Raw genomic sequence first — 15227 nt, 5'->3', positions numbered from 1 at the left:
TGACTCTGTGTGTGTGTGTGTGTGTGTGTGTGTGTGTGTGTGTGTGTGTGTGCAGAGTTGTTCCAGCTGGTTGCGGTGCATCTTCCGCAGAGCGGAGATCAGCTGGTGGAGGCCCGAGAGCTTTCTGCTGTGATGAGCGACGTCAGCTCCAACCCGGCAGCCATCGCCTTTGGCAGAAGGGTACATGCATGCACCACCACTGCTGCCACCAACACAACTGGAATAGTTCCATTCCTAAAAGGGATAGTCTCAACATGTACTACTGACTTATTAGAGATTGTTGTCTTTATAAGATTTTTCAGGATCAATATCGTTTACTGCCAAGTAGCTTATTCATTCACAAGGAATTTCACGTAGTAATTTGGTGTATAATTTCAAAACACATTGCAAAAATATAAAGAGATAATATAAAATTAACAAATTTTACAATGAAATGTGAGAAAATGCAACAGAAATTTGAATGTAACACTTTTGCTTTTGCTTTCAGAGGTTATAGTCTTTTTTTATGCATATCATGATGCTGATTAAACAGCAGTATTATTACACACGTGTGACTTGGAATTGTCACAATAAAAAGCCACTCTAAAATGTGCAGTTTGATCAAACAACACGATGACACAGGTGTCACAAGATTCAAAGGGAGCGACAGGAATGTCCACCAGAGCTGTTGCCTGTGAACTGAATGTGCATTTCAATACAATAAGCTGCCTACAATGTCATTCCCCGAAATTTGGCAGTACATCCAACCATCCAAGAATACAATAAACACGCCAGGTTATTTCAGCAGTGGCAGAATAAAGTTATGGAGGAGGCAATATGTTTTGGCAAAGAGAGCTAGCTATAGCTTTACAAATAGTACTACAAATAGTCGCTTTCTGGGTCTAGTTCCCAGTTTTAAGCTAGCTTCAGATTTTCATGTTGGCGTTTACTCAAGAACAGGTTTCAAATACAGATCCTTGGTCAGCCTTCCTGCATGTTTGTGTTAAAACCAAATGTTGTCTTCCTCACAGGGAGAATATATTGTTTCAACTAAAGGTTTGCAACTGGAGGTGTACTTTTTCAAGAAGCAGAAGTCAAACAGGTGAGTCACGGTGGGAAAACCTTTAGTTTGAATTGTGGAGATGGAAAATTAATTAAATATTATCACCTCACACGTTTCATTTTGGACTCTCAAGTAAAAGCACAAAGCAATCACGGCTTTACATTGCGATTGCCACATACACTGTTAATTTTCTATCATTAGACATATGATGATGTCAAGTGAAGCTGTAGTGTCAAGTGTCATGAATCATAAAACCCAACATGTTCACAAACCCACATTTGCCTCAAAAGCAGTGAGGATGTTCAAAATACACTTCATGCCTGCTTTTGTGTGTTAAAAGATTTTACCTCAAAGAAGACAACAAGAAGGGAGGCAAGAACACATTCACGTGCGTCGCCTGTCACCCAAAAGATGACTGCATTGCCACGGGGCATAAAGACGGCAAGATCCGCCTGTGGTGAGTTTAGTAACAACATGGCCTTGAAGCATTTGCACTCACATCCACTGTTTTGATGACTTAGCACAATTCTGAAGTCTAAACATCTGCTGCTCACTTGTGTTGCACATCTTGTCCTAATAGCTGTACCAGTGAACTGCACTCTCTTAGCATCATGGGAAAAAACTTTGTATGAGTTTGTCACTCCCTCCACACTAGATTTACATGTCTAAATTTCTCTTAAATTATTCAGTTTCTTTTTGAATTTTGGAAAGCACGTTTAGGTCTCTGCAGCATGTTTTTATGTGTGCAAATGTAGCAGAGAAACTTTTTTTCTTACAGTACTATCTATGTTTTCAGGAGAAACTTCAGCCATAAGAAAGAGTACACATACTCCATCCTGCACTGGCACCACAGTGCTGTCAGCTCACTGTGCTTCACCCCAGAAGGTATGTCCTCACCTGTTCATGATTTATTCCTCCGTTCTTTTGAAGACAGGAGGATAAACCTCAATCTTAATTTAATAAATTATTTTACTGAGTTTAAGCAGTTTATTCAGGTCAGGTTGTTTGGGTGTTTTTTTTACTTTTCCCCTTTTTTTGATTTGTTGTTGTGGGGGTTTTTTTACGTTATTTTCTCAACTTTTCACAAATTTACCTTGCTGTCAGACAGCAAACAGGGAACTAAAGCCATTATATCTCTTACTTCAAAGTCAGGCAAAAACAGTAATTTTACCTTGCAGAATATGGGAGTCGTTGTCTTACTGCTGCCTCAGCAGTTTGCTTGTCTTATTGTGTCTTCTTTGTGACTTTTAGATACTTTCTTACCAGTAAGGGGGTTAGAGGAATATGGCTCATTTTAAAGATCGATGACACACATTCTCAAAGAGGGCTGGGTGGGCTATGGGGGGTTTATACGTTGCAACGTCATCATGCAGAAACGTACGTCAGGTTACCAGGGAAAATGTATTTAGAACAATAAAACATACTTTATCTGCCAAAATTTGAATGTATGGACTTGAACACTTAAGAAACACTCTAATGGGAAGGTACAGATGATAGAATATATGATATAAAAGCCTCTTAAATAATGGACCTACCCTTTGAATAAAAACTATGCCTGCTCTGTTTCTGCTTCAGTATCTATTTCGGCTCTGTTTTCCCAGGTACCAACCTGTTGAGTGGAGGCATAGAGTCAGTGCTGGTCCAGTGGCGATACAACCAAGAGAGCCAGCGGGACTTCCTGCCCCGCCTGGGATCTGCCATCACACACATCACTGTCTCCCCTGATGGAGCACTGTTCTGTACCTCACACAGTGACAACAGTAAGGAGCTTTGACCTGTATCGTGCACTAAGATGAAACCAAATCAGTAACAAGCTATTGGGAAATAATTGTAATAGAAGACATAAGCAAGTATTGGCCAGTAACCGCGCTGCAGCATAAATGCACCGTGGTTGCCACTCAGTTTGAACCCTGCAAGCTTACATTTGACAAGCTCACAACTGTGTCTTTGATTGACAGTGTTGAGAATGTCATCATTACCTGCATCAACGACTGCAGCTGTCAACTGTGCCCATCAAATTGTTTTATTGTGAAAGGACGTCTGCTGTAACTGATTTCTGTCTCTTCTCATTTTAGAGATTATGATCATCCAGAGTTGTGTTAAAGTGTCGGCTGTCATTCAGGGTCTGGTCAAAGGTGAGAACAGACTATAGGTGGCAACAGCACGTAGATGGATCATAAACATGCTGTATGGGCTCATAAATACAAAAACACATCTATCATAAATAACTCACAGTTCTTGGAAACCAATCTTGCTTCTGAGAACATTTCTTTTCCACTGTCAAAGAAGATTATTTTCACTAATATTTCAATCTTAATCAATAAACCTGGCAATTGCAACAAATATCTCAGTTGCAAATAACTACATTTGACTCTAGGCAGCCACAGTGCTGCGTTTAAAGACAGTAACAAAAGACGTCAGGACATCAAACAAACCCCTGGTGATGCCTTTTAAGTCGGGTATAAACAGCAGCATAAGGCTGTGGACACGTGCCATTTTTCTGCACCCTCAAGCACTCAAAATAGAGAGTAGCACTGTCGCAGTGCACGAGCATTTTACATGTTCAGAGTTAAAAATTTACTTTTGGATCACAGAAGCATGCACAGCATGTCATATGACCAGGAACCATCAGTCACAGCCAGCTGATATCTCTCTTAAATATCAATATAGAGATATGAATATGGAGAAGTTGATCATTTTAGTGCAGGGCTACGCAGATCTTTACATCTGTACCACGGACAATATTTTAATGCAGATGGTGAAACAATGTAAGATCGGCTATAAACTCAGGATATCTTATAATTGGACTGTGATACAGTGATGGTTATGGTTGCTTAGCAACATCAGATGCAACCTGTCTTCCCGCACAAGTGTGTACAAGAGTAGCACCCAGAACCTCCCCTCGCATTTTCCAGGTGGAGAAAGATGCTTTATGGGCGTAAGCTCAGAGAATCACCAAGAAAGCTCCAATGAAGTGAAGTGATTAATTCACGACAAATGGTGATCAATGGATGTAAGCTTTAGGATTTTCAGCTTTAGGATTACTCAGACGTCAGAATGAAATGACTTTCTTAGCAAGTCTTTCATGTCACATATAAACAGAAGCACTTGAATTGCTATATCAATGCCCCTGTAGATTGATTCAGTGGAAGATAACTTTTGTAGTGAATTCTGTATCAGTGTGCAGATATAACACCTGTAAAACCATCAGACATTTCTGAGCTGTTGTCCCTCTCTTTCACTAACATTAAAGCTTTCTGCATAGGACACATCAAAAAAGGGGAAAAAACAAGGTTTAAGTCTGTCAGGATACTCTGTATGTAAAAGAAAGAAGGGATTTTCACTCTCTTCATGTTTTGGTGCAGGAGAAAGTGTCAGGACAGACTTGATGGTGGACCCACGCAGCAAATCCCTGGTGCTGAACGGGAAACCAGGCCACCTGCAGTTCTACTCCCTCCAAAGAGACAAACTGCTGTATAATGTAAGCATTCTGTTTATTTTCCCAGCGCCTAAAATTGCATAAATACGCTCCTGAGTACTGGGAGACACCTTATTTTAATTACAAGCAGAAGGTTCAAACACAGATCTGCTGTGAATAATCTTTAATAACTCTGTCATGTTCTGTGTTTCCCACAGCTGGACATAGTGCAGCAGGAGTACATTCATGAGTCGGGCCTGGAGCAGTTTGAGGTGGTCAAGCTGGCTTTTGACGCCTGCGGCGACTGGCTGGCAACAGTGGAAGAAAGAAAACAGAAAGTCACTGAGCTGGAGCTTAACTTGAAACTTTGGGCATTTGATACACAAACACAGAGGTAAGGATGTCTATATATGATATTTCTTTATGTTGAAGATTCAGTCAGTCATAAACACAGAGAAAAATCAGGGTTTTTTTTCTCTTTAGGATAGTAAAGCTTTATAAATCTTTGTCTTGTCTAGAACTGTTTTTCAAAGTGCACTAGCGATAGTTTAGGACCAATCATGTCTTCTTTTTTTTTTTTACCACAACCCTGTTTCACCTTCAGTTTTGTGCTGAACACGACCATCTCGGCCCCCCACGAGGCACAGATTACAGCCATGTGCTTCTGCCACGCCACTGACAGCCAGACCACCATGCTGATCTCCACCAGCAAGGACGGACACTTCAAAGCCTGGCAGCTGGTTGCGCCGGCCCACACAGAGGGTACGCTGTCTAGCTCACTTTCTGACCACGTTCTAACAGATCGTCCATCTGCCTTTTGGTAAAGTGTGGTAATATTCCCTGTGGTCTGCAAACTTGCTCTGTTGTTGTAGGCTTTGACTTCTGATTCTATTTTTTTGCTCAAGGACTAAATGGTCTTTAAAGCTCCGTGTGATTTGTCGTCATTCATATTGTTTGAGTAGTTAACCTTTGAATCAATTTGCTTTGTTGAATCAGTATGGAACAGTTTGCTTTGTTGTCAGTGAAAAGCGTCATAACGTTAAAGGGATAGTTCATATTTTTTAAGATGGGTCTGTATGGGGTACTACTCCATAGTCATTGTGTTACATATAGTGGATATCAGTCGCCACGCCCCCAGTTTGGAAAAGCAGGCTGGAGTCTGACACTAAAGCTAAGCAATGCACGGCTGTGGATGGGGGCCAGCAATGTTTAAATGAATTTCAGCCATCTAAGAAAAAGTCCTACCTAAAAGAATTGAATATCCGTTTAAGCATACGCTATAATGAGAGTATTTTCACTGCTTTAGTTTTCCATCACACAGCCAATTTTGACGGGAAGCTGTCAGTTCCCCCATATATGCACTTGTCAAAGCCACCAGACTCCATTGACAAAAGCAGTAATTACTGAAGAACATGAGTGCTGCTGGTCTACCACTGCTTCAGTCAATTAGTTGGTTTTATGTTATTGTTTGACTTTGATGAATCGAAACTAGCCCTTTCAAACACAAGTCGGCAGACCAGCAGCTCCTGTGTTCAGCGATGTTAAATCACTGTTTTTCCCATTGAAATCAGGCTTTAAAGAGTGCAGTGTAAGGTTTCATTTTCCCATTGTGTGACATTAAGGTGAAGCAGTTAAAATACAATATAGCCTACACTTGAACTGATGTAGATTTTTTTTTTAGGTAGCTAAAATTTGTTATGTTGCTGATCCCATCCACAGCAGAACATCTCTTAGATTCCATTTTGGGCTCCAGCCTGTTTCTCCAAACTGACTGCTGTATGTAATATAAACTAACTATGAATAAGTACCCCATACAACCACAACTCTGAACCATCCCTTTAATGCACAGGTCATCCTTTTTAAACAAATGCAAGGAATTTTAAAACGGATATATACAACCTTTAATCACATGGAACTACCCAACAAAAAAAATGTGTAACCGTTTTTTAAATTGTTCATAAAACATCTAAACTCCTCCCATCTGCAGCATGCAGGCAATGCTTTTAGCCAAAAGTGCCTTGTAAAACCGTGAGTTTTATCCAGGAAGAACCCAGTAAGAATCAAGTCACTTCTTTGGTGCCAGCCTCTTCCATTTCGGCTTCACAACACATCAGGTTGAATGTTGAGTTTGGGCCAAATGAGGCTGTATTTCTCACTAATCCAACACCCTCGGTGTCTGTCTCCCTCTCTCCTTCTTCTCCAATGTGCCAGCAGATGAAGGTCCTTCCTGGTCGTGTGATTTCGTCGGAGCCTATCACAGCCTGGTGCCTGAGTGCTGCTGTTTCTCACCCGATGGTTCGCTGCTGGCCGTCAGCTTTCAGGAGGTGGTGACTGTGTGGAGCCCGGCGTCCTGGGAGCTCCTGACAACTCTGTCGCAGCCGCCAAAAGCTGTCAGGTCAGAGCCGAAACACGCACCTAAACACCCACACCCCCAGAATCACCAGGGCTGCCTGCCGGACCTCAATACTTTTAATTCTGATCTGAATGTATTTATAGCAATGTTAAGTAGTGTATTTTTATTTTTATTGTGCTTGGTCAGATTTGAATATTATATCTTCGTTACCCAATTTCCTCTTAAGCTGTTTGTGTTAAGATGTAGGTGTAATGCAGTTTGACTTTTCTTCAAAGACTGGGGAAGAAAGGTTTTGGTTTGGTTTTTTTTTAATTTAATGCCTCTGTGCCAGCGGTAGTTTTCAGGTCGTCTGTCCATACATCCCACTGTCCCATTCTCGCAATATCTCACGACCACCTTGAAGGAATTTCTTCAAATTTGGTGCAAACGTTTATTCAAACTCAACAATGAAATAATTAGAAGTCAGTGGTCAAAGGTCAAGGTCACTGTTAGGTCACAAAACATGTTTTTTTACTCAAACATGCATTTGCTGTTTATGACAACATTTCACACAAATGTCTAAAAGGATGTAATGATGAGGTTCTGACATTTTATCCAATAGATCAATGATTAACTTCACTGTGACATCATAATGTTCTGCAAAAACACTTCTGGCCATAATGCAACTGCAAACTAATGTCATAACTCAGGAACAGAGGGGGTGACATTTGGTCAGATAGTGATTTGGTGACATCAGCTGACAGGAAAAAAGGGGGACAGAATCTTTTGCCTTGCAATGCAATGCCAGTGAAACAGTGTAAGAAAAGCCCAGGGCTGAAATAGTTCCTTTTCACACACACATTGTTAACTCAGGGTCAACCTAAGCTCACATTATTCAAACTGCACTTCTACTAGCCCTGGGTAAATGTCACAAGACTACTTTTTACATACGAGAAGGACGTGAATACTCTTTCCTCAAGCAGCAACATTAAAATGTTGCCCTTAGCAGAGGTTTTATGTGAAGGTGCTGAAACATTAAAAAATATTTTTTTGTTTTAAGTTAGCTAGCTTGCTTGGTATCTCCTATTTCAGTTAGCAGCAGTTACCATGGGTACAATGTAAACATAAAGCACGTGGATACTAATGACTTGATGAGGAGGCTGTGCAAACGGACAAAAATATATGACGCAAATTGTGTTAAGGCTCAAACACACCAAAAATTTACAAAAGAGAACTAGGGGAGACAAAAGCTGACTGGTTATTCACCTCACGTTGCAGAGTCTCATGCAAAAAGTTGCAAGTGAACACACCAAACCAACGGCCAACCTGCAGATGTTCTGCAAAGTGTCCAAAATCTGTAAATTGAAAAACTGATCATAGAGTATATTTGTTGTCTATATTTTACTAAATTAATATTGCTTGTAGAGCTGCGGCACTGTAAATTCTTCATTTGTCCATCCCTAGCAAGCAAAGACTGGATACACTTCGGGAAAAAAAGTACATACAAGTGACAGTGCAAACACACAGATTCACTAAGCAACCAGCTGTTTTAGTTTCCTCAGCAGAGGACGTCTTTGGACAGTTAAATGACCTCTTTACCACACTGGCAGAAATCCAGAGCTTTGTTTCTCACAGTAGACAGGGGATGTGACCGGCCCAGAAAAAGAAGTGCTGCCTGTCAGCCCGCAGAGCATGGGGACAGGCTGCAGTTTCGCAACGTTGCTCGAGTCTCAGAAATGTTGGCAGATGTATCCCCCACCCCCACCCCCACCCCACTCAGTAAGGGGCCCTCAGGTCACTGAGGACACAAAACTACTGTTGTTAGTTTCTGTACCACTTTTCTGAAAGAAACCCAGAACACTGAGTCACCCTTAAGCATATTTGCAGGACAAACAAAGAGCGATGACTTGCAGTTTATGTTTAGAATTAAGGAAGCAGCTGAGAGAAACATTTCATTATCAAGAAACTTTTAAACCGTTTAAAACCTGAAAAGTTTGATTTTAAAAAAAGAAAAACAAGGGGGAGATGGCAATGAGCAACTTATCAAGAAAGAAAATTACCTGAAAATGAACACAAAAAGTTTTTTAAAAAGTGATTAAAATTAAAAATATATATGTAAATTTATATTTATAAATGTATTCTTTTTTCTGTTATAATATAGTGGACATTTTTCTGATAATTCTCCTTCCTAAAACTGATTTTCAAGTCATTTTCTTGTCACCTTTCATTCATTTCTTGCAAGTTGTGAGACATATTTTTATTCCCATGCTTTTGAAAAATATCCATCCAGTTGGCTCAGCTTCCAAAGGGCTAAATAGCTTGTGAAAGGTGTGTGCAGGCCGACATTTATTTGTATTCTTTTATACAAATGTAAAATCGTCTGAACTAATCATGCTTGATAATGAGCTATTCCAAAAACTCAATCAAACCCAGAATGCCTCTTCAAATTAGACATTTCCTGCGTAATCTGGAGGCTGAAATGGAAATTGTGCATGACAGGACTTAAAAGTTGGAGGGAAGGAAACAGGAAAGGTTAATGGTCGGCAGCTGTTTTGACAGCTGCCCGGTACCCTTTCATAACCCACTTTCATAACTACCACCTATAGATGTGTAAAGCTGGGTCAACTACTTGACTTCCAACCTCACCAACTCTCGACTCTTTTCATGCAACTTGGAAAATTAATAACTTTTTAGCTCTGTTGCAAAGGGCTGAAATACATGCACTTCACCTGGCAAAGGCATTTTCTATCCAGAAAAGTATTGTTGAATATTTTTGCATATAAATTTTACAGACTTCATTTAAATGCAGCGTTTCACACAGAATTGGAGTGCAGTGGCTTACAACAGGGGCATTCTTATAAATGCTTGTGTTTGGATGAGGATGGATAATTGATCTGTTGATCAGTTCAGGGCTGATCAAATCAGATCGATGGATGAGAGGAGCTGCAGCTGCGAGCGAAAGCAAACTTTTAGACCTAGCAGGATGAACGGTTAAATTTTACTTTCTGTGCACCTGATATTCTGCTGCTCCATCTGTGCCCAGAGTATGCTCTGTTGTATAACTGAACATTATATATATTCCAGCAGTGCTCCTGATGAACGGTCCAGCCCCAAAATTAGAAAATGTATTTCTTGTGGCAGATGTTTTAATCATGGCAGGCCACCACAAATAAATGATGTGTGGGAAACATAGTATGTAGAAGGCAACATTTTGAAGTTTTACAAGGAGCCTTTATTGATTTATCTGCCAGACACAAATCCTCTGGGAGTTTGCCTCTTGGTGGGTGTTCAGACTCTGCTTGCGTGTTTCCATTTGAAGCCACCCAAAGCAGAAAACTCCTCAACAGCTAATCCTGTGAAATATGTGTGGTGTGAGGACCTGGTTAAGTAACTGGGGGGTGCACTTGGGATTCTTTAAAGTCACAGGAGAAAAAAAGCTTTTTTTTTTCTTTCTCCACCAGGGATCTTTGTTTTGGTCGACTAAGTTGTTCCAAGTATCTGCTGGGGACCACCGCCAACAACCTGCTCTGCTGCTGGAACCTCCTCACCTGCTCATGTAAGGCTGCATCTGTTGCGTACATAAAAAAACCATAATGCTAATGTGTCGCTGAATTTTTTTGAGATGGATTTTATTTTTGGTTGTATGTAATTTTACTTTTCTGTTTCCTCCATCTCCCTCTTGCTGTGCCTCTTTTGCAGTGGAGTGGAGCACCTCAATGGACGTCAGCCTGCTGCTGGCTGACCCCCTCTCTGAAAACATGGCCGCCTTCTGCTGTCAGGCTGGAAGCACTGACTGTAAGCCTTAAAATTTGGGTTGGGGGGGGTCTGAGTTTTAGCAAGTTCTAATCACATCTGAGAGCACATTGAAAACATTTTTTTTGTATTTTGTGTATGACGCAACATGCAACACAAATCCAAACTGACTGGAGTAATAGTGTCACAGCTAGTCCTTAAAGATCAGACGCCACTTTCACAAACATTCTGAGAACGCTCTCAGAGAGCGCTCAACGTAGCCGAAACATTTCTAGCAAGGAGTCCTACCTAAGGAGTTATGTAGAAAGTTTCTAACAGTTTATTATGAGGAGAATATGAATGTCTGAACCAAATTTCATAACTTTTGTGACAGCCTCATGATGGCGCTAAATAAAATGTTGGTACTGTCTAGATGCAGTCACTTTTAAGGGAGCTGTCATGTCATCCATCTTTATATACATATATAAGATGGACCGAGTGATGTTGCCAACCTAGAGCCATGCAGCTGCCATGTCTATAAGTACTATACTTTGCACCAAGACGTGAATAGTGCTTCAAAAATAATATTAAAAATGATTCTGTTTAATTTGTCATGAAAAAAATAAGTTTATCATAAGGTCAATCATTGGTGTCTTGTAAATCTAATACAGGATAGTGTAGTACAGTCCAGTATAGTATAGTAAAGTACAGTATAGTATGTCTTTCAGGTCCTGTAGGAAGTGGAAAAATTCATGTCGCCATTGTAATGTTTTTTGTTGCTTTTCTTGTTCTCTATTTTCAGTGTTTGTGTTTAAGCCCAGCGAGCCTCGGCCAATATTTTCCCATAAGGCCGTGTGCTTGGGGAAGGTGACACGCGCTGTCTTTGCCCCGAGGGAGGAGATGCTGGAGAGCTGTGAGGAGAGCAGCCAGTGGCTCAACCACTCCCAGCTCTACTTCCTCACTCACTACATGGTGAGCCAGATAAACACTATTAACACTATTAAAGATATTTCCTGTTTAATTAACAGCAGAGACAACAATATAAAAATACTCGTGTTCATCAAGCGGAGATACAAGTAGGATGTATTTTCTTTGGCTGGAAGAGGCAGTTTAATTTTTTTTTTTGGTTTATTTGTATAATAGATATACTGCATTTCGATTTTTTTATATGAAATGCAGCTGATGATATTTGTCTGCAGGATAATGATCTATTTGTTCACTGTGCTGTGGCATTTTAATAATTACAGTAGTTGGTCCAAAGGGAGCGTTACTGAGTACCATTGTAATGCCATTCATCTGCCATCATGTTGCAGCAAGATAATGCATAGTGGGTTGTGAGGCTGGTTGGATGTACTGCCAAATTCATAGAAACAACATTGTTGTTATGGCTCTCTACGGCTTATGGTAGAGAAATGAGCATTCAGATTACAGGTAACAGCTGTGGTGAACATTCTGCAGTCAGCATGACAGTGGCACGCTCCATCAAAACTTTAAACATCTGTAGCACTGATCATGTGATCAAACTTCACATTTCAGAGTGGCCTTTAATTACGACCATCCCAAGGCAGGCAGATGGATAATTTTGAAACATGAGAAGTGCTCACCTACATGGACTTTAACACATTTGCGATTAAACATTTTTCTGTGTCTTCTCAGTAACGTCCTCATGTGACCTGAATATCATGACTGCTATTATCATGTCATGTTAAGTAAAGAAGTAAAAAGAGCTGCTTTGACACATCCTGTGTGCTGTTCCTCTGTAGGATCTCATGACATTCACCACCAAGGCGGAGGAGGACAGACTGATGGCGTCCAGCAAACAGGTGCGGCTCACTTGAGCACCAAATAACCAATCACCACTCAACATCAAACAGTTTTACTAGTTTTGGCATCCTACTCAAAACCTCAGGATGTCACCAGGCGAGCATGTTTAGAGCAGGTTTTCTGAACTCAGTTCCTCATGTGTGTCAGTCTAAACACAACAAAATTATTGGAAACTGTGAGCTGGCTGATGCCTGTAGCAGTTGCTTCACATGTTGTCTTAGTTCTTGAATGAACACGGGGTAATGATGAGGAACCAGTTCATCAACATAGCTATAGTTACAGGAACTGGCAAGAGGTTACCAAAATGCTCCTATAAATGAGCCGTGTGTGGATCCTTGCAGCTTTTCTTTGCAAGTCCTCTTTTAATCAGAGAGAGAACACAAAGTATCCAGCTCTGCCTGCTCCCTCATCTTTACTGTCTGTGTCCTCTTTAAACTGTTGACCTCCTGTAATTAATGTATGATTTTTCTTGACATTGTGATTCCCCCCCCTTCAAGCTTGTAATCGATGACAGTGTCGCCATGACACCGTTCCACCTGTTGCTGGGGAAACACAGGCAACAGGAAAATGAAGATGCACTGAGCAGCCTGTCTGCTGAGAGAACAGCTCTGCCACAGGGCTCTGCTGCTGTCAGAGAGGTCGGTACTTTAACCCTAATGGATGCTCTACCTTGTGCTGTATAGTTTAGTTTGTGACACTGACTTGGAGATCTCTTTTAGTTTTTTGTGCATTAAAGCTTGTTTTTTTTTTTTTTCTTGACAGCTTCTGCACACCCCGGCCCACGTCCTACCCTCCACCTCTTTCCTCTGCTCAATGTTTGTACAGTCTCTGCTCATCTCCGTCACAGACACCAGGTCAGTAGTTTGCCCAGGCTGCCCTGAAACTTTTTGCCAAGCTTAAAAAAAAACAAGGGGATACATATGTGTCCACAGGACAAAGAAAATGCACTAAAACAACTCAAAAGCAAATCAAAAACTAGGGAGGGTCCTTTTATATGAAACAAAATCTACTAAATCATACATACATACGCATATGTGTGTATGCGCATACACACACATGCATATTTATCCACAAGCATACAAAAATGCAAATCCATACACACTAATCAACCTATGATAATTCTGCAAATAAAATAAAAAAAGTTGGAAAATATGCTCATAACATGTGTTTATTAACCGCTATAAACAATCAGGCCTTATAGCTGACACACAAGCCATTTCGACCAATTTTCATCAAAAATATCAATTTGGGTTCATAGTTTAACCCTTTGGGCAAATTAGTTTGATTTATTTAAAAAAAAAAAACATGACAATTAGGCAATGAGCAATTTAAGAAGGAAGTACCCAAAATTCGGAAGAAATTTAAAAAAAAAACCAAACAAACAAAAAGAAAAAAGAAGGAAATTACCTTGAAAAAAAGTGCTAAGAATGATAAGAATGCTTTAAAATAATTCTACATAGTATAGGTATAATTATGAATATAATTCTCGGGATGTATTTTCTATCTTTAAAAAATATATATACATCTACTAATTTCTTGCTATTTGCAGGACATTTCTTGCCAAGTTGCTCATTGCCGTTTTTGAATTCATGTCAAGGCATTTGCGAGCAGCACAAGAAACGTGATGTCGATCCAGGTTTCAAAGGGTTAAATGTAATTCACACAATCGTGTGTGGATCTTAAACTAAGTCGATCAGCTCATTAAAGGTTTCCCAAGCCATTTTCTGATCAAAGCGTTTTTGCATGTCACTAACACCATTCTCAACAAGTACTTATCCCGCTTTGCACAGTGAAGCTCCTCTAGATCACACAGGTACATGATTTTAAAATTCAAACAGATTTTCATTCTAAAAAGTGTTCTCAGGAACATATATATATATATATACATATATATATATATATATATATATATATATATATATATATATATATATATATATATATATATATATATATATATAACCAGCAAGACTGTGCTAATTTCCAGCTGTTGAGTCACATGAAGAGTGAACTTCAATAGATTTTTTCCCCAAAATGAAGCCACAAATTCAGAAAATGTGAAAATTATTTTCAACACATTTTTTTGAATATTTATCCAAATATTCTTTTAATTAGCCTAAAAAGCTGGAAATTAGCACAGTCTTGCTGGTTATTTGTGCATTTTTAAGTATGTTAATATTTATAAACCAGGGGGATTGTGACTGTGTTTTTGATGCCTTGCAAGTTGAGAAAAAACTTATGAAGTTCAGGCTTCATGTGACTCAGCAATTTCAGATCCTGGCTGAAAAGGTGTGCATGGAAAAATGTGTTTATCTGTGAAAATATGTCGAGTCATGTTAACGGGTTCTTTTTTTCCTTTCCTGTTCTCATGTCCTAAGAGAGGAAAATAAACATGCAGAGGAGGAAATGGAGAGCGAGAAAGAGGAAGAGGATTCAGATGGTGAAATGGAATTCAGCGCTCGGGGAGCAGAGCAGACGTCTCTGGGAGGCCTGGCAGCAGCCGAAGCAGAGTCTGAAACTCCCGCTCTGACAAAAGCCCAGGTTAGAGAGCTGCGGAGGGTGAAGAAACTCGACCACAGCTGGTTCGCAGGCCTCCTGCACTCCTGAACATGACTCAGTACAAAGACACTCACACAGATACAGTGCCTATAGAACGTTTTCAGTGTTATCTTGTTTTGTTTCATACGTCTAAATTGTAATGGATTTCTTTTGGAAGAAAAAAAATCAAAGTGTAAATAAATCTCTAAGCGGTTACAAAACAGAAAATATTTGATTGCATAAAGATCCACTCCCTTGGCAGCAATATCAGCCTTGAGTCAATGTGGTTTGTATCAGTTTACACATTTGACAAATAAAAAAAATCCTGATTTTTCTTTTAA

General features: G+C 39.9%; 1 protein-coding gene across 1 annotated transcript in view; it reads left to right on the top strand.

Annotated features, from left to right (window-relative positions):
* The window catches only part of wdr75 (WD repeat domain 75), an 18636-nt gene extending 3409 nt beyond the window's left edge, over nucleotides 1–15227 (top strand). Inside the window, exons 5-21 of the mRNA XM_042494521.1 lie at nucleotides 56–180; nucleotides 1011–1081; nucleotides 1383–1499; nucleotides 1839–1927; nucleotides 2644–2802; nucleotides 3118–3177; nucleotides 4408–4523; nucleotides 4679–4854; nucleotides 5065–5222; nucleotides 6675–6855; nucleotides 10254–10348; nucleotides 10492–10587; nucleotides 11327–11496; nucleotides 12288–12347; nucleotides 12846–12986; nucleotides 13111–13202; nucleotides 14727–15227. Of these exons, the coding sequence (XP_042350455.1) occupies nucleotides 56–180; nucleotides 1011–1081; nucleotides 1383–1499; nucleotides 1839–1927; nucleotides 2644–2802; nucleotides 3118–3177; nucleotides 4408–4523; nucleotides 4679–4854; nucleotides 5065–5222; nucleotides 6675–6855; nucleotides 10254–10348; nucleotides 10492–10587; nucleotides 11327–11496; nucleotides 12288–12347; nucleotides 12846–12986; nucleotides 13111–13202; nucleotides 14727–14955 (2135 nt within the window). The 3' untranslated portion in view covers nucleotides 14956–15227. The remainder of the gene's footprint in view (nucleotides 1–55; nucleotides 181–1010; nucleotides 1082–1382; nucleotides 1500–1838; nucleotides 1928–2643; nucleotides 2803–3117; nucleotides 3178–4407; nucleotides 4524–4678; nucleotides 4855–5064; nucleotides 5223–6674; nucleotides 6856–10253; nucleotides 10349–10491; nucleotides 10588–11326; nucleotides 11497–12287; nucleotides 12348–12845; nucleotides 12987–13110; nucleotides 13203–14726) is intronic.

This window comes from Plectropomus leopardus, chromosome 10 (genome assembly GCF_008729295.1).
Source record: "Plectropomus leopardus isolate mb chromosome 10, YSFRI_Pleo_2.0, whole genome shotgun sequence".
NCBI lineage: Eukaryota > Metazoa > Chordata > Actinopteri > Perciformes > Serranidae > Plectropomus > Plectropomus leopardus.
Note: the sequence above shows the minus strand (reverse complement) of the source record. Positions and strands in the feature narration are given on the sequence as shown.